We start from the raw sequence: 26,739 nt of genomic DNA, 5'->3' as shown, positions 1-26,739 counted from the left end.
GCGTTTTTCTTACCCCTGTTTTCCAAATGGCGAAAGTAAGGTGCAGGTAAGGCAGCTTGACACTGCAGCAAGTACGGAGCTGATCTGGGGCCTTAAGGAACCCGAGCGCCAACCCTCTTCCTCTAAGCTCTGCTCCCCTCAATCTGACTGGCAATGGCAAAGGCTGAAGATCACTGTGGGCACCCTGAGGAGGCAGGCCCCAGGGCTGAGCTGCGGTGACACAGGGAAGGGGAGCCAGCTCCGAGGCCAGAGGCAAAGGCAACAGGGGCTGTGCCCCATTCTCAGGAAGATGGGACCCCGGAGGAGGAGGCAGCTTCGGGAGGGGCTTACTGAGTCTCGGGTGCTGCATTGCGTGAGTCGAGCCGGGGCAGGGCTTCAGGGAGCAGAGGAACAGCGAGGAGCTCACACATCACACAGCAGGCAGAGGTACCCACTGTGCGGCAGGCAGCGTGGGAGGAGAGACCCAAGCGTGCAGCCTCCCGAATGTGCCTGGTTATTCAGTGGGCTGTCTTATCTTTTTAAACCTTTCTGAGCTCTTAGGCCAGTGTTCCAGGCAGAATAAAGCTGCCTGCCCAGTGCAGTGGGTGCTGAGACTGCACACCAGGCTCCTTTCCTGCAAGATTGGATGGGCGACAGATTCAACCAGGAGAGTCCCAAACCTGGGGCCCAAGTTGGTCCCCTCTCCCAACAGGCGTTCTCACCCCCACTGACGCACATTGCACCCTCCCTCCCACACGCTCCAGGCTGGAATTCCAGGGATGACTTCTCTCCCCATCTCCCCTACATGAGTGTCACAGAAGAAAAGACCTGCCGTGACCAGCTTTTGAAGTGACTTGAGCCCAGAATGCTTTTCCTGTCTTCTTCTAGCAGCCAGGAGGCCTGGTTCCACCACGTTTTGCGTGCTGTGGCAGGCTTTTGTAAGGGTGTGCTCCTGATGCTGGTGCGGAGCTCACCTAGGTGTAGAAGAGAAGCCCCTGTGCCTGCCCCGCCGTCACTCCCAAGGGTCGCCAAGTACACAGAGCTCCATACACGTAAGCAAAGCAGGACAGCTCCCAGGGAAGCTGAGGTGAAGACAGTTGCTGCAGGCTGAGCTCCATCACGCGGCTCAGCTTGCAGGCGATGGACGGAGGAGTTGAGAAACAACACTGCCATCTGTGCCGGTGGACAGAAAGCCAGATGGAGGCTGAGTGCTCGGGGAAGAGGAAACGCCACTGTCTCGGGCCTTGGAAGCAGAAGATGCTTCCCGGGCCTTAGAAGCCCTGTCTAGGGGAAGGTGAGAGCCTTGGCCCTGCCACCATCACCGACCCCTCTTAAGTGCTGCCCTTCTCCTTCCTTCCAAGACCACCCCAAAGACAGATCGTGCATCACATTCAGCATCGCCCACAGGTGCCACTCCAGCCCCATCCAGTGCAGTCCGAGCTCCTGCTGGGATGAGGACTGACATTCATTCATGGGCAGACCCGGACAGACTCCTTAATCCCTGTCTCCACTTCCTGCTTTGTAAAATACCATACACCCAAGGGATGGTGGAGAAGACTGAAGGAGATATAGTCAGATGAGTGCAGGGCGTCAAAACACCTTCCCTGGAGCCTAGGTTTGAATCCTGACTCTACCCCCGTTAGGCTGTGTAACCTCAGGCAAGTCACTTAACCTCTCAGGCCCTTTCCTTCTGCCTCTGCTGATTTAAGATCAGAGGAATGCCTTCTTCCCAGGACGTGGGTCCTGTGGGTCTTATGAGATTTAATTCGGGTTAGCTGTCAGAACCTGGCTCCCGATAGGGACACAGTGCTTGTTAATAGTGAGGCAGGAGGCGCAGCAGGGCGGGCCCTTCCCATTCCGGGGCTCAGCTGATGCACTCCTTTCATCTAAGAAGGAGCATCTGAGCGGGTGCCTCTCTTCCTCCACACAGAACAAGTGCCTGGGTTCAGGGCCCTTGCAGGTCTGTATTTGGATTTTAATTGTCATGATTGAAGGGGCCTTTTGCAAATCGCTCTCACTTTTCCTGGGCTGAGCCAAGTCAATACTCGGTACGTGATCGCTTACAAAAGCCGCTAATTGGAGCTCCGGCAAGGGCCCTGCTCTCGACGCACACACCTCGCGTGAACCGCTCCATTCAGTTCCCCCCGCCCCCACCTCCTTTGATCCACATCTCATAAGGGCATCTTGCCCTAGAATTATGAGCACAGAAATCAGAACAAGAATCTTCTGCGTTCTATTTCTGGCTCTGACACAGACGACGGCGTGTGGGCAGATCACAATGCCAGAATTTTCTCTGGTCTCTGGGAAATAGCACAAGTCACAGTGGCCTTCTCCAATCCCTGCCCACAAGGAGAACGAGGGGAGGGGTGGCCCGTCCTGGACCAGGTCAGAGATGGGTCAGGACGAACCGAATCTTCCCAAGGCGGGCCCGCTGGGATTTCCCGTGCTCGGAGCAGGATCTGTGTTCCACATCCCATTCTTCCGGAACAAGGAGGGCGGGTCTCTGAGGACAGGAAGACAGCTGTGCAATTGGACTTGCTCCCCACTGGACTGCATGCTGTGTGAGGACAGGGGCTGAGTCTATGTGGCAGCCTGTGAAGGGTAGCCCTGGGCACGCGAGATACTTTGGTCAGCTGAATGAATGAATGAATGAATGAATGGTTGAACAGGTGAACAAGCGAATGAGGTTCTGTTGGGCAGCTTCTCGCTGTCCTGTGACCTGCATCTGTTGGGTTCTAAACCCAGGCTTCGGAAGTGACGACTCTTGGGGCCATCCAGCCTCGGGGAAGCACAGACCCGCGGCTCCGCCGGGATGCTGACGTCCTGGGTGGGCAGATCTGAAGGCAGCATTGCATTTAAAAAATCACGCGAAAAACCTAAGCCAAGTCCTGGGGGTTCTGCTACCTTCCCAGCCCCAATTCTAAGAGTAGAAGGGGGTCTGCGGTGGGGGCTGCCCACTTCATTGGAGGGGGGCATGAAATCCCGCAAAAGTTTCTTGAGGCAAAAATAAGCATTTTAACAGCTTCTTAATTTTTGTCAATGCAAACAGATTCTGAAATGTCCTGCTGGGCACAGAAGAGTCCAGAAATCCTACTTTCATTCATCTGTGGGGAATTTGGACCCCAAGAGGCCATAGCTAGAAGTCCAGGCTGAGATGTCTATCTGGGGACGCAGTTCCTCCAAGGATCTCCCGAGAACGTCAGGGGAAAGGGAGGAAACGGCTTCAATTTTCAAAGCAGACTTTAACTTACTAACCCTTCTCTCATTTCCCTGGTCTGGAGAACTGAGCGGGGCCTGGTGTGGAAGATCATCTCCATTGTATCAAGGAGCTCACTGAGGCTCCGGACTCTGTGACTCACCCCAGGTCTCACAGAAGGGCCAGGGGTTCACCCTCACTCCCTCACTCCTGCGTTCCTGTGAAGCTGCTCCCACCTGTCTGCACAGGCACAGTGGGGCCTGGGACAAGGGACACTCTTGTTGACAGTAAGTTACAGCACTGAGAAGCTGTCTGTAGGCAGAGTGCAATTCTGGGGGGCCCTGTAGGAGCCCAGGTTGGGCCTCTGGGGCTCAGGGAACTGAGGGACAGCTGGCAGGCCATGTGAGGGAGAGGGCCTAAGGTGGGAGGGCAAAGCCACAGGGCAGGGCAGCTTGGAGGTCCACCCTCCAGCAGCCACGTACAATTTCTCCCTTTCCCTTTCCTATAGGCATGGCCTTGCCCAGGTGGGCCCATGTGACACCCTAGCCATGCCAGGTCTTAGGAGGATGGCGGCAGGCATTAGGGCCTCGGGAACCTGCCTGGCCTCATCAGTACAGTAGACTGGAGGGAGGGTCCTAGCACCAGCCGCTCCCTTCTCAGTCTCTTCTGGGGAAGGGAGAGAAGGTGGCCGTGCCCTATCCCCACATCATGGGGGCCTTGGGGCAAGAGGGGCTGGCTGGAAGGTGTTCCCTGTACGAACGTTCAGAGACCTAAGGAAACGTGTCCCCTGAACCTCTCCGTGCAGCCTCTCCCCAAGATCATATCCTGCTGGCCCTCAGAAAAGGGGCTCATGAGTGTGGGGCACAAGCTCCTGCCTCCCCACTCTGTCCCTAAGGCTGCTGCCTTTATCAGGAAGGGAGGCCTCCTGGCCACCCAGGGGGTGTCGGAGGGAAGGGCAGCATGGAGAAGAGGGCTGCAGGTGACGCCCGGCCCCGCTCCATGAGTGTGGTGAGGGCTCCCAGCCTCCCAGGACCCACCTGAGCTGAAGGACTAGGGTCAATTCTTCCAGGAGCTGAGTTTGGCTTGAACTTTTCTCCAAAAACAGCCAGAAAACAGCGGCGGCCTGTGTGCTTCTCTAGCCTCGTCTCAGGCAGGCTGGAGCCCAGGTCCCGGGCCTTTCTGGACCTCTGTGTAGAGCATCCTGCTGTGGAATGAGCCAGCTCTGTTGGGGACCCTGTATGTTACCAGCTAAGCTTTTGGGTCACAGGCCCTAAACCACCTGCTTCTTCCTCCTTCTCAAGCTGTCCCCATAACTCCTGCAAGCTGAGGAAGTCCCAAAGCCCCTGGCTTTCTTACCTGTCACACACACCTTTCTGAAGTCTCCGGGGGCCACTAGAAAGGCAAAGAGCTGAGGATCTGCCTGGATCTGCCCGGCAGCGACAACATCTTGAAGGAGTCTGAGCAAATGTCAGCTCTTCAGTTACTTCAAAAACACAATCAGGCCAGGCGCGGTGGCTCACACCTGTAATCCCAGCACTTTGGGAGGCTGAGGCAGGTGGATCACCTGAGGTCAAGAGTTCAAGACCAGCCTGGCCAACATAGTGAAACTCTGTCTCTACTAAAAATACAAAAATTAGCCGGGCATGGTGGTGCATGCCTGTAATCCCAGCTATTCGGGAGGCTGAGGCAGGAGAATAGCTTGAACCCGGGAGGTGGAGGTTGCAGTGAGCTGAGATCATGCCATTGCACTGTAGCCTGAGCGACAGAGAAAGACTCTGTCTCAAAAAACAAAACAAAACAAAACAAAACAAACAAAAGAACAAAAAATAAACAAACAAAAATTCCGCAAAACCTAAAATAAATAAAATTTTAAAAAATCAAAACATAAAACAAATGTTCTCATGGTGAAACATCTGCAATCTCCTTTTAAGTCAAGGAGTTGAGTTTATGAGTGAGACTAAGAGGACATACCCAAAAGGGGCAGGGACATACTTTGTGATTAGGGGAAAGAAGGGCTGCAGGCAGAGTTTGATCCAGCCAAGCAGGGGATGAGAACACTGGAGCACCAAGTGCAGGAAGGGCCAGGTCTGAGCATTGCTTGAGATGTCTGTTCTGAGTCCCTCTGGGTATCCAACTCCAGGCTGCACTCACAGGAGCTCAAGAAATGCTGGCCCAGGCATGGCCTAGGTGTGGCTCAACACGGAAGGTCAGATATGGCTGGTGTTTTCCTCCTGGGGACATGGGTCCTTTCCCCAGGCTTCTGGCTTCTGAAAGGTGGCCTGGGGGTGGACAATGCCTTTGCTAGGTGCAGAGGGGCAGCCCCGCAGAGGTTCCTGATATCTGGGTTAACGGCAGACACTGTGTGCCTTCCAGGAATCAATCACACACGCAACAGCTTCAGCAGAGGCAGCGGCTTGTGTTGTTGCTTTTCTTGAAAATTTGTAAAAATGAGAAGGATCAAGAGGAAGGTAGGCGCTCTCCCAACACCCGCTTCTCTGGGCTCCAGGCTGGGTGAGCTGCGGATTCAGCCTGGCTCTGGAACAGCTGTGCCGAGCGGCTTCAGTGTCTGTATGCTATTTTTCTCCCCAGGAGCCAAAGGTAACAATAAAATCTGAGTTTACAACACACCTTGGCTACAAACGCAGCAGCAAGCTTGTTTGCTCCCTGTCTCCTCCTCTAATAGGATGTTAAATAAATCACTAGCAGCCATGGAAATCTTCTGGAAACTTCCATTCTTGCAGGTGTGGAATCTGCCAGGTGCACAGGCGGTGCAGACATATCCCACAGAGTCCCCTGCCCTCTGCGGACCCTGCGGACCTCTTACTGAACGCCTGTTTCTTTAAGGCTTCCCTCTTCTGGGGTTGCGTGGGGGCCACTGCCCTAAGAACTATGTTTTGCTCACACGATGGGGAGGAGAAGGAAGGGAGGGTACTTTTGGGGCTGAACGTTTTTCCTCCCAAAGACGCTAACGTCCGAACGCACAGTGCCTTGAATGACACCTTATTTGGAAGAGGAGCTTTGCCGATGTGACTAAGGAGCTCATCCTGGGTGATGAGGGCGGCCCCTACATCCAAGGACAAGTGCTATGGGTTCAATTATGCACCCCCCAAATGAATATGCTGAAGTCCTAACCTCCACTACCCGTGAACTGTGACCTTATTTGGAGATAGGGCCCTGAAAGAGGGACTCAAGTTAAAATGAGGCAATCGGGGTGGGCCCTCATCCAATAGGACTGCTGTCCTTATCAAAAGGGGAGCTTTGGACACAGACACACACAGAGGAAAGACAACGGGAAGCTCCGCTGGAGATGGCATCTCGGGGCACCAGAGCCGGGAGAGAGGACAGATTCTCACAGCCCCAGGAGCCAGTCCTGCTGCTCCTTCTGGCCTCCGATGCCTTCCTCTAGACTGGAAGACCCCACACTTCGATGATCAACTGTCAGCAGAATCCCACCCCGTGCAGCTCGAGGTCACCCTGTAGGCACAGCTCAGAGCCCAGGAGCCGAAAACCTAGCTCACCAGGAAGGGCCAGGGCACAGCTCCAAGTCTCACAGGGCAGCTCCACACCGGCCAGCTGGACCCCAGGCCCCAGGTCTGCACTTGTAGGAGGAGCGACGCCCTCGAGTCTCGGGCCCTGCCCAGTGCTTCCCTCACTCCAACCTGCACCCTTCTCATAAGAAAGGGAGACTCATTCGAATCCCGGGCTGCGAGGCTGGGCCCGCTTATCCATTCACCGTGGATGCTGTGTAGACTGTGGGAAGTTGAGATGGCTGAGTTTATTAATTAATGATCCGTCTCTTGGTGTTGATGTATAATTCATTTCAATGATTTTTTTTTTTTCTCAGGATGTATCAGAAGACTCGACCCCGAGCTCACCAGGGCTGGAGTTGAGCAGCAAGGCAGTGGGCAGCATCCTCGGGGTCTGTGGGCCCCACAGAGCCTCAGGGGCTAATGGAAACATGGATGTGCAGTCTGGCGGCTGGGCCCAGGGCCGGTGGAGCCCTGGAGAGCTCACATGTCCCAGGTGACAGGACGCTGGTTTCAATAGGGAGGAATGACAGAGAGCCCATTGGCAGGGGAGCCAGACTGAGCGAGCCCCGGGCCCAGGGTGGAGGGAAAACCTGACCATCCAAAAAAGTCAGTGCAGTGTCCTCTGAGGAGCTGGGGTCCAGCTATCAGCAGCAAAAGACAGAAGTTTCCAGCACATTGCAAAATGACCTTTTGCTGCAGAGGGACCCCTGGGCTCTGCAGTAGCGCCTGAGGGTCTGTCCTGCTCTTTCTGCCTTTCCACAGAGCACAGGGCTATTCAGGAGCTGGTCCCATGGACACAGCCCACGCTGGAGCAGGTCAGGCCCCACGGTGACCGCAAGAGCAGGCTGTGACGGCCGTACACACCCCTACACATCATCGAGGCAGCCACTGGGAGCGGGAGTCACTCAGATGCAAAGCTCAACCCCAGGACCGGGTGGGAACACGCAGGTGCATTTGGCTGTGGCAGTGTGAGCACATTCCTCATGCTTGGACTAAAAGGCAACCATGGGCCACGCAATGACTCCAGGGAAAAAAAGGGAGTTTGGAATAACCCTCCAGCATGCCATCGGAAGGGCCCCGTGCTCAGCCAGGGTCCATGGGGGCCCAGGGCTCCTCTCCAAGCTGCCAAAGGCCATGCATCATCGGCTTCCACACTCGGACCCCCTGCCCATGACCCTCATTTCCCTGCGCATTCACCCAGCACCCACAGACCCTCGCCTGGCTCCAGGCTCTACGAGTTGTCTTTGCCAAGTAGCAAATGACCACAAACGTAGCGGCTCGACCACCTGTTGGTGATCTCTGGTTCGGTGGGCAGGAGTCTGGCGACGGCTTTGTTGGGTCCTCTGCTCAAGGTCCCTCAGGGAACGCTGGGGCCAGGGCCCTGCTGTTCAGAGGCTCTGTGTACCACCCGGGGCTGGGCTGTGCTGTCACCTGCAAGCTCATCTAGAGAAGTTTCCACTTTCAAGCTTATTCCAGGCATTGGCAGGACCGGCCGAAGGACCGAGCGCTAGGCCTCCTGATGGCTGTGGATGGGGGCCGCCTTCACTTCCTGGACACCTGCGAGCCCCTGCCATTTGGGCCCCTCCAGGCCAGCAGCAGGGAGCCTTCAATTACTAAACAGGGGAGAGTCCCATCACTGCTGCTGTAGCCGTGGGTTAGGGGCAGGCCATGGCCCCATCCACACTGCAGGGGAAGGGATTCCACAGAGGTGCAAATGCCAGCAGGTGGGCACCCAGGTCCACCTCAGGGTCTTCCGGGCACCCGGGTCCTGTGTCAGGGACGTGGCCCCAGCAGCATGCCTCTCTGCTGCCCAGGGGTGAGAATATGGTTGTAGAGGCAGGCACGCAGGTGGAGGACGTCAGTGACCAAGCGCTGCAGATGCAGACGGGGTCAGGGCAGCATAACCAGAGAGGCCCTGGTCCATGTGGCTGTGCAGTCAACGCCATTTAAGGGAGACATTAGCTTTCTGCGCACCGTCCCCCACAGGAGAGGGCTGGAGGCAAATGCAATGGGCTGGGACCCCTGAAACACAGGGAGGGTGGGGCTGGGAGCACTCCACACTCCCTGGGCTCCAAAGGGGACAGAGAGGGCCAGAGGCCACACTGTTCTGAGGCTGTGAGGGTCCTCCTGGCCTCTCCTGCTGCCCACTGGGCTGCAAAGATGCAGCCTTCATCTGCTGCTCACCCGCCCGAGCCTGGGAACGGCCGCCTGGCACAGTGAGAGCTGTGTGCGCCCCAGCTCCGAGCCGATGACTCACGGCGGAACAGATGTAACCCAAACTGCGAAGCAACGGCAGCCTGCTGCCACAGGTGGCTCGCTGTGGCGGGTGGCCCACGCTGGGGGACTGGGCTCCCGGGGGCTCTCACACAGGGATCTGCATCCCCCAGAAGCCACAGTGAGGACACAGAGGGGACAAGCCTGGCCCTCAGCTTCCCTCTGGGCCAAGCCTCCACCTCTTGGAAGCTCTTCTGTGCCTGTTTTCACCAGACACGAAGGCAGCCCCATCCCCCAAGGACCCTGAAGGAGACCAGGCCCGAGCTCAGCAGCTGGCCGTGCAGTGCAGGCCCCCGGCTCTCGGCTGCTGTTTCTCTGCCTCCCAGACCCACCTACTGAAGACAGGGCTTCTGAAGGCAGCTTCCTGGGCCCCTCCTGCCTGAATCAGGATTTCTGGAGAGTGGGGACCAGAAATGTGCATTGAAAACCAATTCCCCAGGTGACTCCCACCTTAACTAGAGCCACACAGTGGGCGCTGAGGGTTCAAAACTCACCTTCTTTGGGTGTTCAGAACCTGACCTCTTCCTCTGGCCCAGACACCCCCACCGGATCTCCTCTAGGCTCTCATACTTGCTGCCATCCCAGGAGCACCCACGCCCGCCCCCCTCCGAGAAGCCTCCCACTCCCGACAACTCCTGGAAGCAGACTCTGCTCACCCCACTGGGCTCTTGGGGTCCACTTCCCTGAATCACACCATTATCCAAGTGCTCTCCCCTAAACACAGGATGATGCTGGAATACCGCACGCGCACAAACCCCGGCCGCTGTGAGTTTCCAGTACGGCCCCCCAGGGTGGTGCTCTCCACCACACCCTGGCACAAGCACTGCAGCCTTCAAGGATTCAGGGCCTGCCCCTGTGCCCAGCTCTCTGCAGGATTCAGGGCCTACCCCTGTGCCCAGCTCTCTCCATCTCTAGGCGGGGTTGCTGATGGAGCTCCATTTCCTCCTCCACCCCGCAAGGACTCTAGGTCTCCTGGGACCCTCTGCTTCCTCCCAGCGGAGGCACTCTTCCAGGGGGTCGTGATCCCTGGAGGTGGGAGGTGTTATGGGTTGAGGTGTGTCCTCTAAAAATTTGCATGTTGACGCTCCACCCCTTAATGTGACTGTATTTGGAGATAGAGCCTTTAAAGAAGTAATTAAAATTAAACGAGGTCATTAGGGTGGACTCTAATCCATGCTGACCGGTGTCCTCATAGAGGAGGACATGAGGACACAGACACACAGAGGGATGACACAGGGGGGAGGACACGGGGAGGAGACGGTGTCTACAAGCCAAGGAGAGATGCCTTGGGAGGAGCCAGCCCTGACGACACCCTGACCTCAGACTTCTGGCCTCCAGGACGGTGGAGAACATATTTTGATTGTGCTGCTCAGGCTGGACTGCTTTGCTGCAGCTGCCCAGGACACCGGCACAGGAGGCCCCCGGTTCCGTTGACTGGGCAAGTCCCGCCACCAAGGAAGGAGCTGGTGGCCTCTAGGGTGACATCCTGGACATTCTGAGTTCTCTCCTAGCCTCAAGCCACCTTTGAAGGGAAGGCGGGTGTGAACAGGGGGTCTACCTATTCATTAAACGTGTACTCTGAGCATCGGTCTCAAGCAAGCCCTGGCCAGGCACGAGGAAGACCATGACCACAGACCTGCCCGTGAGCTCCACAGGGCATCCATGGGGCAGGAGAGGACATGGGATTCTACACCAAGTATCCCAGATGGCCCACCCCACTCACATTCCTCCCCCACACACAGGAAGTGAGTGCCCACTGGAGCAACCACTTAACCTAATGCACATCTGCCTCTTCCAGGAAACTTGAAACCCTCTTTCTTGCCTGCTAAGGGCCAGAGATCCCTTTACTACTCCTCTGCCTGGGTTAGAGGTTCCTGCTGCAGGCCGCTGTCTGCACCCACTGCCCAGGGACCAGCAAGCCTTGGCTGAACTGACGCCCCAGGTGCTCCCAGCTCTCTGGACCCTGAGGGCTGACAGGCAGTTTCATTGCTTGCTCTGGGCACAAGCGTGGGCAGTCCAGAGCCGGGGAGAGAGTGCGCCGGGGCAGGTTAGCCCTGGGTCAAACCAGCATATGCAGCTTTGCTTTGTGTCTGGAGCAGGAGGGGAGGGTGCTCGTGGAGAACAGCACCCCCCTCCAGTGTTGGCATCAGTGACTTTTAAAAGCACAGCACATTATCACCCTGGGTTTTCATTTCCTCTTTCTCTTTCACCTAAAGATCGCAAGATCTGCCTGGCTTTCAGCACTTAGGAACCCGCTCCCTGCAGCTGTCTCTAAGCCCAGAAGTTGCATTTTAAAAAACGGTTCAGACAATGGCTATGGAGTTGGCTATGGGCCAGGAAGGGTGCTGGGAGCCAGGGGCACAGCAGGTGCAGGATCTGGGGGCAGGAGGCTTGTTGTTGCCCCTCAAGGAGTCTTGGGCTAGGTGACAGCCTGTGGAAAGCACCGTGCAGGCAGATGACACTGGCGATTCTTGATATTGGCGAGGGGCTGGGGAGGGACGGGCAGGCCCACTTCTGGGCAAGTGCAGGTGGCCATAATGCGACAGACATCGTGGTAAATGCCAGTCAATGGAGACAAACCACCGGTGGGCGGGGGCATCTTCAGAGACAAGAGGGGTGGGGGTGGGAATGCAGGGTGGTGACCCCTTCTCTGACCAGATGAAGATGTCCAGCTCCTGACCAGGTGAGGGGCCACAGGTGGGATCAGGCATGCCACCAAGGCCAGAGGAGACAGAAATCCTCCCCTGGCTAACTCCTCTTCTCCAGTCAGACCTTGCTCAGGTGCCCCCTCTCCATGAGCCTTCCTCAACCCAGCTGCCATCACCACTACCGCCTGTGGTTCTGCCTGTCCTCTGCAGGTGCCCGTGGCCGCCACACGTGACCTCTGTGTGCACCTGCTCCTTGTCCACCCCAGCCTGGGGAGGCTGCCCAGCAACGGCGGGGGCCATGTCAGTGCAATTCCCATGGAATTTCATTCCTCCAACTACCACGGACTCTCACAAGGAAAAAGGTAAAAAGGTCGGCCCTCGGGGAGAAACACAGAATTCGGAAACCAGGCTTCTCTTGAACACCTCTTGAGGTCTCTACAGCAAGCTCAGCTCATCACCACCACCTGTGCACGGGCGTCAGCCTCTCAACAACACACATGAGGCTTGTTCTCATCCCTTAAGGACTTGGCTTCTGTGTTGTCCCCGTTCCTCTTTCCCTGCCACATTGTCCATTTCCATTCTCTACTGAGTCATTTGCATTGGCAGACAGACGTGCCCGAATACTCCCACAATTAAAAAAAAAAAATCAAAATGAAACAGAAAACCAAAGCCCTCGTCCACCTCTATAGTCCTCCAACTACAGCTTCCCTTTCCCCAAACCCCTGCAGAGCAAAGCTCCTCAAAATACTCAGCTCCACCCACTGCATCTATGGCTCACCTCCCACCTCCCTTCCATCACCCTCGGACTCTTCCCTCACCCAGTGGCCTCCACCTCACAAAAGTGGCCTCTCTCGCGTCTCTGGGAGCTCTGCTACAAGGACCTCTCCATGCTCTGGGAACAGCTTTCTCCTGCGGTCTCCTGGTCTCCTCCTCCCAGTCGGCTCTTCTTCATCACTCCCAACTGCCCCTTGATTCTCCCCTCTTGCTGTCCTCACTCTGTCCAAGTGGTCCCCACCGTCTCCATGGCCTTCCAGACCCTCCACACACCTGAGGCTCCTCTGAGCTTCTACTCCAAGTTGCACCAGCCCCCAAGTGGCAGACTCAGGAATCCAAGGAGTACCCACAGGTGCTCCCCCGGATGGCAGCCAGGGCGGCTGGATTTCACATGAGTGAAGGTCCGGCCCCAAGGGCTCCTTTCAATCTGCTGCTCCCCAGCTTTTGCCTCTCAATTAAATGTACCCCTTTCAGCCAAAGAAAGGGTTGCTCAGACTAAAACCTCAGGGACCCTCTAGATGGTTCTCTCCCTTACTCCCCAGCCGATGCTCTCTTGGGGCCCGTGTCCCACCTCTCCACAAGTCACCATGTCCCATCTGGAATCATTGCCTCCTGTCTTCCCCCTGGGATGCACTTAGAGAGCAGCCAGTAATTCCGGCTCAGATCACACCTCTCTTCAGTGTATCCTGTGACCCCCAGCATACTCAGAATAAACCCCAAATCCTCATGACAGCCTCCAAGCCTCCTGGAACCTTATCCCAGCCCAATGCCCTGACCTGTCCCAACCCAACTCACTATGACCTGCCTTTCCCAGCACACTGGGCCTGGATGTGACCATTCTGGGCCATCCAGGTGGGCCCTAAATCCAATGACAAGTGTCCTTAGAAGACACGCAGGGAGACAGCCAGGTGGAGATACAGCCAGAGACCAGAGTGATGCCACCACGAGCCAAGAAGCACCTGGAGCCACCAGGAGCTGGAAGACGCTGGGAAGGGTCCTCACCCAGGGCCTCTGGAGAGACCACAGCCCTGCTCGTATCATGACTTCAGACTCCGGCCTCCAGAACAGCTGGAGAATAGGTTTCTGTTGTTTAAGCCACACACACTGTGGCAATGCATTACAGTAGCCCCAGGACTCACACACAGACGAAGGCTGGGCCTCCCGTGCACAAGATGTGTGTGAACACAGAGGATGAGGCTCGTGCTGGGTGAACGTCTGCCTTCAGAATGTCTAGGACTACAGCAGGGATTCATAACAGAATGAGGCAGGGATGGATGCCACAGGCCCTGCCGTGCACAGGACAGGTGTGCAGACCACGGATCGCCTCTGTGCTGTGAACTTCCACCCTTCCCGCTGCTCAGTCCTGCTAACCAACACACTTGGAACCCACAGGGCCTCCTCTGTGCCACATATGAACCCGGGGGATTCTCCAGTGCATGGCTGGAACACGCTGAAGTTCCCTCGCATGCAACCACCGAGTAAATCAAAAGAAGACTGTGCATTTTTGTCCCAAACATCTCTGGAATCTCTGAGAGTCGTTCATCATTTTGGAAACTCATCTGCCCTCAATGTGATGCAACTGTCCCAGCTGTGGCAGACGTGTTCTCAGTGACCCTATGCAGAGGCCAGCCTTTGACCGCCTCAGCACACATACAGATAAAATGCTGTATATATGTACGTAAGCACCAGACCCCTCCAGTGAAGATAGGCTAGGACACTTAAATGCACATATACAGCGTTTTACCCTAAATTACTCTCCTTTGCATGTCCTCCTCAGCACAGTTAGGACACTACATCAGGATTTTAAAACACTGATTATGTTTTCTATGCAAGGTACATTGGCAGTGTGTAAAGGGAGTGTCACGAAATCCATCACAAACTCGGGCACTGGCTCTTCTGGCTCTTTCTTTCTCCTCCCTTTAGCCATCTTTGCCCAACCCAAGATTCCCCAGCAGCCCCTATCCACACAGCCTCTATTCCTCCTCCCTGCCATAGACAGCACCGACTTTCTCCTTGCAGAGGTGAGAATAAGTGACAAGGACCCAAGGGGGGTCTCAGCAGCTTGGCCTTGGTCTCAGGACACATCCGTGAAGTCCTGGCCAGGGACGCACCAGAGGGTGTCTCTGAAACCACATGGTGGGGGACATCCGACTCTTCCATCTGCCTGTCATGGCTTTGCTGACATGATGGACAGGACCCCCCGGAGCTTCCAGAAGGGTCAAGAAGACAGGAATCTTCTTTGATCGTGGCCTTTGGCTTTGCTGATGGGCAGGACCTCCTGGAGCTTCAGAAGAGTCAAAAAGACCAGGAATCTTCTTTGCTCAGTGGCCTTTACACACAGACCAAGAACTTCCACTTGGATCTAGACCCCACACTCAGGGTATCCTGATGCTTCAGGCAGAAGAGGTATGCGGTGGGAGGGTCCCCAAGCCCCAAAGAGCACCCCTAGAATCACGGAAAGTGCCATGGTCCTGCAGTCAGGAGAGCTGGGTTCTGCCCCAGTCCCCACTCACAAATGCCTGGGCTTCTCTCAGCTGCAGACCCCCCTCCTTCCCCCTTTCCAGGGTGGTTTGGAGAACAACACATCCGCTGGGCAAACTGTGAAGTGCTATTCCAGGTACATAAAGGGAGGAGCTATGTAAAGGGGAGAGTCGGGCCCCTTGCCAAGGAAATGGTGCTGGCTCCAGCCCCCATCTCTGTCCCCCATCCTCTCCATGGGGCTCACACAAACTACGCCTCGGGTGTGTTGACCTGGCACATTAAGGGAGCCAGACTGAGGGCTTCCTAAGGTAGGTCTGACCACCACAGTGAGAACTGAGGCCTTCCAGGCAGGGAAAGATCATGATATGGACAGAACAGCACTGAGCAGGCAGCCATACCACCTAACTGACCTCAGAACAGGATACTGAAGGTCACAGAAAGCAAATGGCATTTTCCCACCACAAACACCATTCAATTACCCCAGCACAGCCACCAGTGAGGTGGGCTTTGTGCGTCTTTTAAGACCTGACTCAACTACGCATGCTCCCTATGGCACTCAGCTTCCCACATGGGCTGGCACGGTCCCGTCTCAGAACAACCTTGTCAGAGAGAAACTGCTTCCCTGTTTTGCAGGCAAAGATTCAGAGGACCATGGGGTCACACGGTGGAGCCAAGGACACCTGCAGCCATGGCCTGGGTTCATCTCGGCCAAGGTGGGCGCTCTCTCTGCTGGCACCAGCTTTGTCCCTGACATGTCCCACCCATCGGTCACCTCTGGGGAGAGATTTTCAGTCTCTGTTCCTCCAACAAACTTGGTTTCCCCAGTGCTGAAAGAAACTTCTGGAAAGGGAAGCTTTTTCCCTTTATTTTGAATCATCACACCCTTACAACAGACTGCAAGGCGGACAGTTGTGAGATTCACTGAACCATGTTGAACAACATTGAAAGTGGGGACCCGAAGCCTGTCTTCACGTCTAACCACGTGGCACATGGGTCCATGGGCAGGCATTCGTCTGCCTCTGAATTTGGCTGAGTCTCTGGAACTGAGTGTCAGTGACCACCTGGGGAGCCCTCAAGCATCACTTGCAACTTATCTGCTGCAAAGATGAGGGTGATGCTTCTTCTACCAGCAGGGTTCACATGGCAGCCTTTCAAGCTAGACATCCACACACAGTCCACTCCTGGGCAGAGGTTGGGCAGAGGGTTGGACCAGGAGAAAGGATGACTCGCCATCACAAAATAGAAGCTTCAAATTGAGCCCACAGCCATCGGTCCCACCTGGTCCCCAGCTTGCCTGTGTGCATAGACCACGGAGCTCACTGCTGGGTCCCCAAGGCAGCCGACTGTGGACGCTGGCAGGAGGGAAGGGGTGCACCTCTCCAGCATTCTTTCACTGATGTCAAGTCAGGGAAGGGGGTCCTCCAAAACCATCCTTCCTGCTCCTTGCAGAGGGAACACCAGGACTCACCCATTCTTAGGGCAATTCAGAGCTAGAGGAGGGACCCTGGAGTCGTCTCATTCAGCATCTGTTCCAGAGGCCAAGAAACTGAGCTGCAGGGAGGTGGAGGCCTGGCCGGGCTCCCTCCACAATCCAGGCCTGCAGGAGCTCTGCCTACTCTATCTCAGCCCCCCACACCCCTCCAAGATGGGCTCTTGTGCCTCCCCTACCCACCCCAGGGCTCGGCTCCAAGAAACCTGCAACGGCTTCTGTCTCCTTCCAATCTGTATTGCCAGAATAACAATTGGGCGATTGATGAAGCTGTGGCTTGGTGACATTTCCTCTACCATCCTTACCTGTCATTTCTCTCCTGTGCAAGGATATGTCTTTATCCATCTTGCTTTCCCAACTGGATTTTTTTAACTCCTTGAAAAGCGGAGGAGAGGCCACATTTTGCATCTCCTCACCCGCTCCGACCCCAAGTAAGTATGGCATTTACTATCAACTAAGCAGAGAGTTGATGGTTCATTGAATAATTGATTAAGAAGCCAGACATTCTAAAACTGGTCTTTGTAACACAGTAAAACAAAAAGTCTAAAAACGCTATTCTAACATTTAATCTCAACACTCAGAATCATTCCCCTGTGAGCGGATGGAAATCATGAATTCAATTCACTATATATCAAACAGATTTGTTATCAGTTCAGGGTTTTGTGACGTTCATGAGGTAAGGAAAGGCATATCCTACAAGGGTGTGTTTTGTGCAGCTGCCGGCTACCTGAGTAGTCAGTGACCCCCCCCTCCCCATTCCCTTAAAGGAGACTGGTTTCCAGGTAGAGGGGGGTGTGCATTAAGGCCTTCCTCTTCTTGCTGGAAACTCCTGAACAGGTCAACAAGTAAAGGCACCTCTCCGGGGCCTGGTGAAGGAAGATAGAGTTGAACCCAGCAGCTTTCCCACAGAAAGTGCCTTAGGAGGCCGGGAGTGGTGGCTCATGCCTGTAATCCCAGCACTTTGGGAGGCTGATGCGGACGGATCACGAGGTCAAGAAATCGAGACCATCCTGGCCAATGTAGTGAAACCCTGTCTCTACTAAAAACACAAAAATTAGCTGAGCTTGGTGGCACGTGCCTGCAGTCCCAGCTACTTGGGAGGCTGAGGCAGGAGAACTGCTTGAACCCGGGAGATGGAGGTTGCAGTGAGCCAAGATCATACCACTGCACTCCAGCCTGGTGACAAAATGAAACTCCATCTAAAAAAAAAAAAAAGGAAAGAAAGAAAGTACCTTAGGTGGGCATCTCAGTTCTTAAGGATTAAAGACCTTTCACATCCCTAGCATGTCCTTGGAAGGAGAACAAGGGCCTGAGGCAATGAAGAAGCTTAAGAAGGACTATATGCAGTAAGTTGAAGCCGGGAACATTTGAAAGGGAAATGCAAGAAGACTTGCAACACAGTCGTGTCCAGAAGAATCAGAGGCTGGACTTTCATGAGTTGGAGCACACTTATCCATTTGGTATGAACACAAGTTTGCTCAGCAAAAACACAGGGAGTGCTCTAAGAGGCTGACTGGATCCAGTGAGATGTCGGCCAACATAAAACCTCGACCACAGGCCACCACCAGAACCACGGCACTCAGGATTTGCCACGTTGCATCCATTCAGAAGATCCCAGTTAAGACCCTAAAGACCAGCCTCGCTGTCTACAAAGTTTAGGATCTTTTGTAGCACTCCAAGCACTCATTTGTCCTTTGATTCTCTTATCCCAATTAAGCCACTCAAAACTTTTGAAGTTCATGAGTCATTTGCTTCATATATCTTTAAATTAAGGACAGATTCACTTCCCTGGTAGCAAACACCCAGCAGTTAATTAAAAGGGGCTCAGCATTAAAATGGCCATCGCAGCTTTAAGCCAAAGGGGAAGAGGACGTCTCTCCCTGTGACATCTGCTTCTCATTTTCTTCCACTCCAATTCTAGTGTTTAGAAAATATTTCACCATCATGAGGCTTGCTCCTAAGGTTGGCTGCCTTACATTGATGCTTAGCTCAGCTGACCACTGGGGTGCAGAGAAAATGACACCAGCTTGTCACCTGTGCTTACAGAGGGACATACGTAAAGGACATGGAAGGCCCCCCCACCCGCTTCCACTCGGTGACAAGGACAAAGCAAACTTGGAAATCATCCTTAGAAATGCATGAGTGAATTCCAATGTAAAAATTTCCAGGCCAGACTTGGATGACATCTGAGCCATCTCATCCTTGAGCTGCTGGATGTCACGAATACGTGACTGACTGAACAGAGGCAAACCCTGAATGACGATGGGAACCTAGAGGATTTCGGGGCCCCTCCTGGGTGGCGAGTTTTCTGAGAGACAGAACATGAGCTTGGGAAAGCGGCAGATTGGCCTGAGCAGGCGCGAAAGTCTTGGGGCCAGGTGCCAGCATGCAGGGTTTAGGAAACCTACATTGAGCACTAACTGTAGACCAAGTACTCCTTCCCCAGGCATTCCCACAGTGGGCATATTCAGAAACCCAAATCAGTTGGCTTGAATTCTCCACAAGTTTCCTTTACATGTTTTGAGATAAAAGCTCAGAAAATGACTTTCTGTTTTTCTCCCAGGAGACTCTATGATTCCAGATTCGAAAACTGATCAGCAAGAGAGCTGTCATAGAAGGCTGGGGCTGCACTGTGGGGAGCCTCCTCCCCGACCTTAAGCTAGCTTCTGACCCATCTGACGCTCACACTGTGCCAGTGCTCACATGAGGCTGGAGCTCAATGCCTTCGTGAACCTGCACCAGGTGATTTTCCATCCCAAGAGGTTCCTGGCTAGTGCCATCTATGCCTCTGCACAGAGCGCCAAGGTCAGGGACGTGGCTGCAGGAACTCATCAAATGACCCCTCAATAGAGCAGTAAAGGTAGTGGCAGCAAATTAGCACAATGATAACCATCATCATCATCACCACAATTATCATCATCATCATCACTATCATCAGCATCATCACTATCATCACCATCTCCATTATTATCATCTCCATCATCACCGCCATCATCATCTATCGTCACCATCATCACCACCATTTCCACCATTACCATCATTATCATCACCATCATCATCAACACCATCATCACCATTTCCACCATTACCATCATTATCATCACCATCATCAACACCACTCACCATCACTCATTTCGACGACATTATTTACATACGACATTAATAATTTAATTACTATTTCACTACTTACTTTATTTAATGATATTTACTATATTACTACGACATTACATTACGACATTAATATTTTACTTTATTTAACGTATATGCATTTTTACATATTTTCACTTACCATTATATCATTTACTTTATTATTTAATGATTAATTTTTATTATTTTATGACATTACGATTATTACGATAATATTATTTATGATATTACGACATTATTATTAATTTAATATTATTGCGGATGGTTTATATTTATTTATGACATTAATTTTATTTACATTAATAATTTATTATTAATTTATTTATTTATTATTTACTATACATTACGACATTGGCGACGACGACATTACGATGGGATGATATTACTACCATTGCATTACGACATTACTACTTTACTTTATTTATTTATGACATTACTACTTTCATTGACATTACTTTATTTTATTTAACGATATTTACATTAATTTACCATTATACGATGACGCATTATTTACTACTTTATTTCATTACTAATACGACATTACTGCGATAATTTACATTACGACATTACGACGACATTAATGACGATATGATTTATGACATTACGACATTACCTTAATGACATTTATTTCTCGACGATATTTACATTACTACGACATTACTTTATCGACGATGATTTATTACCACGATTAAACATTAATACGACATTATTTATTTATGACATATTTCATTTACTATTTCACATTTACTTTTAATATCATTTATTTATTTATTATTATTTACATTACTACGACATTAATATCGACATTACTATTTACGATGTATTTTATTTTATTTATGACATTTACGATTTATTACATTACGACATTGGCTTACGATTAATGACATGATTATATACGCCGACATTACATTACGATGACATTACGATACATATTTATTTTACATTACGACATTACTACGATGACGATACGATTATGACATTACGACATTTTCACATTTACGACATTTAATGATTACGACATGATTATGACATTTACGACATTATGATTAATGACATTACTTTATCGATAATATTTTTACGATTAATACATTTATTTACATTATTTATTATTATTTATTTATTTATTACTTTATTACTTAATTACGATGACGATGATGATTTACGCATTACATTTTATTTATTTATTTTTCATTACTTTATTACATTGTTTTATTATTACGACGCATTTATTTTATGATTACGATGACGATTACATTTACGATGACTCGATATTATTCCCATTACGACATTACGTCATCACCATCCTTATATTAACAGCAGCAGGTACATACTGAGAACTGTTATGTGGCAGGCACTAAGTACTTGGCATGCTCTGTCTCACTGAATCTTTACAACAACATTATGAGATGGTTAACTCTATCATCCCCACTGGCACAGAGAGGACAAGCAAGTTGCCCAAATTTACACAGCGATCATGAGCTGAAGCCAGGAATTTGAAGACAGGCAGTGGGACTCTTAACCATTAACCTGAAACACAAAAAGATTTCCCAATTACTTCATAGGTAGGGTGAATCCTGACAGGGAACCCTTTAGTCATTCCAGCAGCTATCCCAAGTAATGTTACTTCCTGAGAAATTTCAGAGTGCCTCAAGTCACCAGCCACGTTTCCTCTCTGCGCCCAGCTATCCCAAGTAATGTTACTTCCTGAGAAATTTCAGAGTGCCCCAAGTCACCAGCCACGTTTCCTCTCTGTGCCCAGCTATCCCAAGTAATGTTACTTCCTGAGAAATTTCAGAGTGCCCCAAGTCACCAGCCACGTTTCCTCTCTGCTCCCAGCTATCCCAAGTAATGTCACTTCCTGAGAAATTTCAGAGTGCCCTCAAGTCACCAGCCACGTCTCCTCTCTGCACCCAGCCATACCTGTGCTATAGACAGACAGAAAAATATGATGTGTCCCTTCTAAATATTTCTCTGCAGAAACAAAAATAAAATTTATAAATCCCCAAATGTGATACCCAAGATCCCTTTTTGGACAGGTGAAATTCACTTAATGGATGTTTCATCCACCTCCTAAAACTCTAATTCCAAATTCTGGGGTGCCCCACAGTGAGTGGCAAAGCTTGCTGTGTCTGAGATGATAAGACTCCCAAGTCCCTGGTAGCCTGTTCTGCCTCTGACACTGGAAACCCTGTCCTCCTCAGGCCACTCTTGCTGGGTATAAAAACAACTGATGAGTATGGAGAATTGTTTGGTGCCAGGTGCCTTATTTTATGCTCTGTGTTCATCCATGAAACTCTCACAGCAACCGTTTAGGAAAAATATTTCTAAGCCTCAGTTTTGCAGGTGAAGAAAAGGAAATCAGGAGAGAAGAGACCTTTTCCAGGGTCACGTGGTGACATGCGACAGAGCCCAGATTCTTGCCCAGATCTTCAGCCTCGAGGCAGCTGCTAACTAACCTCAGCAATGCCTGGCCTCCCAGATTGCAGCTCTGGAATCCCCAAGACCACTCCTGCTGCCTTAGATGTCTGAGAAGTGTGAGTCGTGTTCACGTTCCACCAAATGCTGGGGGCCCAGATCTACATCTGATGACTGCCAAGCAAGGGGGTTCGAGGGAGTTCAGCCCTCTGTCCCACCACTCCTTCCATCCAGGGAAGCTTTAACCGTTGTTTTCCTCCCCCCTCCGCCATCCTCCTCTACTTGGGAGCTCCAGATAAGGAGAGTATGCAGCCTGTTCTCAGTAGCCTAAGCAAAGATCTCACCTCCTACATCACCAACCAGTACTTCCCAGTGTCTAACCTAAATTGTTCTTGCTCTGGTCTAATTCATTTACATGGTACCCGCTGGTCTATGAGGAATCCCGTTAGGGGAACCATCCCCGCATTTCCTCTCTTCCCTTTGCCTTGGCCGGGAAGCTCAGGACGGTGGCCCAGCCCTGATGAGCGCTGCTGTAAACCACCTGTTCCCTTCCCTGTGGCCCAGCGTCGTGTTCCAGAATTAAGATTTCTCTGCATTAGAAACAAACACACATATTTTCCTCTTTTTAGATTTGTTTTGCTAAACAAATTAATCTAGCACCAGATTATATTATGAAGAACCATAAATCGCTTCCAAGATAAGCATCTGTCGAGATGGATTAGCAACATCCAATGCACTGTGAATTAATTTGCTAAGCCTACAACGCTGTCCCGGGTGTTTAACTTTAGTAATAACAAATGTAATTTGGAATAAATGGGAACTTGTTTCCTCATCCATGTCTATACAGTAAGTGACGTATACAGAGGAGGTGACAGTAAGGGAGAGGAGCACGAAATCCTATTATGAGGATGGCTGCTGAGTTTACTGAGGTGAAAACGAACACTCTGTAAACTGCTAGCAGGCGCCTGACAGTGCAGGATGAACTGCAGACCCCGTGTGTCCGTGGATTCCCAAAAGAGGCTGCCTGGGAGGTAGCCGACGCAGGACCTCCAGAGTCTCTTCCTCCGGAGCCTCTTGCTCCAGAGCCTCTCCAGGCACGGCCCCCAGCATCCGCAGGGAGCCCAGGCTGTGCTTCCATAGAAACGCTGCTCTCTAGGGAACAGGAGCTCAGAATAAAAACCGCAGGTTCTCTTGTCCAGGTGAAGGAAGAAAGTAGGTCAGCGGCTGAAGGACAAAAGCCACCCACCCCATGAAAACCTGTCCAACGACTGCCCGGTGCCTGCCTGCCCAAGATGAGGAGGAACCAGGGCCAGGATGCAGTCTAGCGAGGATGCAGAGGGCCTGGATGCCACGCCGGCCGCCTGCAGATGAGCTCGGAAGAGCAGTTGTCTTCCCTCCCCTTGATTCTGCAGAGGCCTGGAGGGAGCCTACCGAGCCCACAAGCTGGAGGTTGTGGAAAGCAAGCTGTGAGGAGGCCACAGGGCGCCCCCACCCATTTTGCACTGATGCCCTGAAATCTGCATCCGATTTTAAAGTTAGCAAATGTTGCTGCTTGTCTAGAATGTGCACACACAGATCTAGGTTGTGAACTTCTAAGCCAACCTGGCACATCGGGCTGTGCCTGTTAACAGAGGCAGAGAAAACTGGAGGGAGGTGAGGGTGTGCCCGGGGCTCTGCGCTCTCCCCAGCAGGCCTGCCGTGAAGCCTGGTGACATCACTGCTGGCTACCAGTTCAGGGACAAGCCCTGGCTTGGGGGATTTCCAAGGGCTACTCCTTTCAAAGCAAATGGAGGACAACGTATAGGAGGAAAATAAAAAACAACAAAACTGCGCGGAAGGAGATATTCCAAAGCCAATGAACTGTGTGTGTCCACAGGCAGCTAGGATAACAGCAGCAGAAGAACCAAAGCCCTTTGTTCTGATCTCCGTCCTCCAAACGCCCTCCTGACACATCCCCACAGGGAGCCGAACGCTGCCACCTGAATCGCTGTCTGCGAAGCTTCTGTTAACACTGCTGGGAAGTTCTTCCTTTTAGCTGGCCTCGGCCTTTCTTGCTATTTAAGGCCATTCCTAATCCTTGACCAAAGTCAAGTTAGCAGGCACCTTGCCCCCGCCCATGGGTCCCACACCCTTGAAGACTTTTGAAGACTCTGGGGCAGGGGGATCCTTAACTGTATCACGAGACGAGCAAGCATCTTACTCAAGGGCCAGCCCCAGAGACAAAATTCTACGATTCTGGAAGAGGTGGCTGTGTGTGGTGGATTCCACCGGTCTATAACAGGGGTGCAGCACCTGGTAGATTCAGCTGATAACTAACAGCGGCACAAGGGGTGCAGCGCCCACTTCTAGGTACTTGCTAAAAAGGGAAACTCTCCCTTCTCACGCCCCCTTCCTCTAAGGCACAGCCTGTATTTGCCAGTCTACACGCATGTGCAAGCTCATGGACACATCACGCCTGCATCTCTTGGAGCCTCCACACGTAGCTTCACCCCAGGGACATCTAAGCTTCTCTCCCGAGTCACGCCCCCAGCCCTCAACCCCAAGCAAACCCAAACCAGAAGAGAGATGGCCGTACCTGAGGCCTCCCCCAGAATCCTTGGGGGCTGGGTGACTTCCCCACTGTTGCTGGGACTGGTGGAAGGCTCTGTTGTGCTAACCCCACCTGGGATCCTTCTCCGGGGATCCAGGGACTCGGTGAACCCCTTAGTCTGCAGCATCATGGGGGTGGCCGTGGTGGTGGTGGTGGTGGCGGCCACAGTTGTCTTCCGTGTTTGTAGGATGGAGACCGTGGTGGGGCCGTAAACGCCCGGAAATGTGTTGGACTCCAGGGCCTCCTCGTCCCCTGTGGGCCCCCAGGCGATGAACTCAGTCTCTGTGGTGGGTCGGCTGCCTCTGGAGTCGAAGCTGCTGAGACCGTCCCCCTGCAGGTGCCTCTTGCCCCTCCTCAGGAGGGCCTGCTGCTCGGGGGCCCCACCGGCCACCACAGAGGACGAGGACGAGGATGAGGAGGCGAGAGAAGGGTTGGATTTGGCAGCAGCTGGGGGCTTGGCCAGTCCTGCCCTGGGCACGAGGGCGGCCGCCTGGTCCCGGGGCCTGTGAGCCCGTCTGGCTCGGGGCATCTGCATTTGCCCGTGGATCCGCTCCACGCGGGGCGGCCGGGGACTCCACACGGGGGCCGGGACCCGCGCTGGCTGTCCACTCCTAAAACTCCACAGCCGGGGCGGCCGGGGCGGCGACCGCGGCAGGAGCCAGAACTCGGGCCCCGGGCCCAGGGCCTCGCAGGCGGGCAGGTCCACGGCGAGCTGAAACATGGCTATCAGTATCCAGGCATGGCTTCCGAGGGGGCGGCCCGGCCAGTGGATGGACATGGAGCTGTGCGGAGGGGAGGAGAGAAGAGCGGTCAGTGGAAGCCTAGCGGGGGGCACTGGGCCCCGGGGCCCTCTCTCTCCACCCCCTACTGTGACAAGGACGCTCTCTTCTTCTCGAAAGAGCTCCTCCTAACTTCAAAAGGGAAGCCGAACCCCTTCCTTCCTTCACTTCAAAGGCTGACTCACGTGCGGTTTATTCATCAGATCTGAAAAGAACAGTGCGGGCTGCAAGGGTGCGGGGAGCTGCTTCCCAGCACCGCGGGGCTGAGGCGCCTGCCAGGCACACAGCTGGCTGGGGGCCGAATCGTCCATTTCACCGGAGGGAAAACCGAGCCTCAGAAACCCCCAGCCTTCAGGTCAGTCTTGACAAGATGACCTGAAAAGACCTGAGTCCCTCCTTCCTTTGGCCCATCACACGACGAGAGGACGTAAGTGAGAGGATGGCAGAACAGGACACCACCTGGGACCCCAGGGCCAGGCGCTTTCCTCTACACAGCCCAGGCCACCCCCTGTCCACTGGGGAAGCGCCTCTCCAGGTCTAGGAGGAGCAGAGGTTTCAAGCTCCTAGTGTGATCGCAGGCGCTTCCTAGCACTTTGCAAACACCACCCACTCCCCCTGCCCCTCACCCAGAGCCCGGCATGCATATCATAAACAGGCATCGCTTTAAATGCTGTACAGGGGAAGGCTTCTTACTTCTGGCCTCCTCTGGATCGTACTCAGGGAAATGAGATCTGCTCTGGATAAACTGAAAGTTTATTGACGCGAAGTGTTTGTTCTGTTGACATTTCTGCTCCCCCTGTTTATCTGCAGTGCCGGTGCCCTTTGAAACCCTGTTATCCACCTCCTCAGCTCCCCGGAGGGCTGCAGAAAGGGCAAACCCTGTGCAGCCTTGAGGAGGGAGGGGCTGCCTCCACACGCAGCGGGGCTGCAGGGGAGAAGTCAGGCCCGGCGGAGCCGCCCCTCCCCAGTTCACATGGAGCGGCTTTGTCACCAGGTCTGGGGTCGCCTCTGGACCAGTGGACTCTCCGGTGTCACGTGAAAACCAGGGCGCGGCAGAGAGCCACGTGGAAGGACTCAGAGGAGACAGGCCCACGCTCCCTCTTCCGCCAGCACAGATAATTGAGGACTGATTATAGGTGTCATTCAAAGTCATTTCTCGTCACCAGCCTCACATCTGAAAGTTAAAATGAATCCAAAAACCGTAATGACTGCAGCGGGTGGGGTGCGGGTGGAGGGGGTCTGAGGGTGTTCAGGTGCCAAGCACCAGCCTGATGCCGCCCAAAGCCAGGCCTGGAAAGCAAGTTGGGTAGAGTTTTTCTTTATAAGGCAGTGAGTGACTTCACAAAGGAAGGAAGCTGTGTGTGTCATTGTAATGCGTGCACAGAAGTGTGTGTGTACGTGTGCATGACTGGGTGTGAGTGTGTGCGTGTGGGTCAA

At 53.0% G+C, this 26,739-nt stretch overlaps 1 protein-coding gene across 1 annotated transcript in view; it reads right to left on the bottom strand.

The window, feature by feature from the left end:
• AJAP1 (adherens junctions associated protein 1) overlaps window positions 1-26,739 on the bottom strand; it is a 129,566-nt gene that overhangs the window by 47,788 nt on the left and 55,039 nt on the right. Inside the window, exon 2 of the mRNA XM_003891019.4 lies at window positions 24,509-25,305. Within this exon, the coding sequence (XP_003891068.1) occupies window positions 24,509-25,305 (797 nt within the window). The remainder of the gene's footprint in view (window positions 1-24,508; window positions 25,306-26,739) is intronic.

This window comes from Papio anubis, chromosome 1 (assembly GCF_008728515.1).
Source record: "Papio anubis isolate 15944 chromosome 1, Panubis1.0, whole genome shotgun sequence".
NCBI lineage: Eukaryota > Metazoa > Chordata > Mammalia > Primates > Cercopithecidae > Papio > Papio anubis.
Note: the sequence above shows the minus strand (reverse complement) of the source record. Positions and strands in the feature narration are given on the sequence as shown.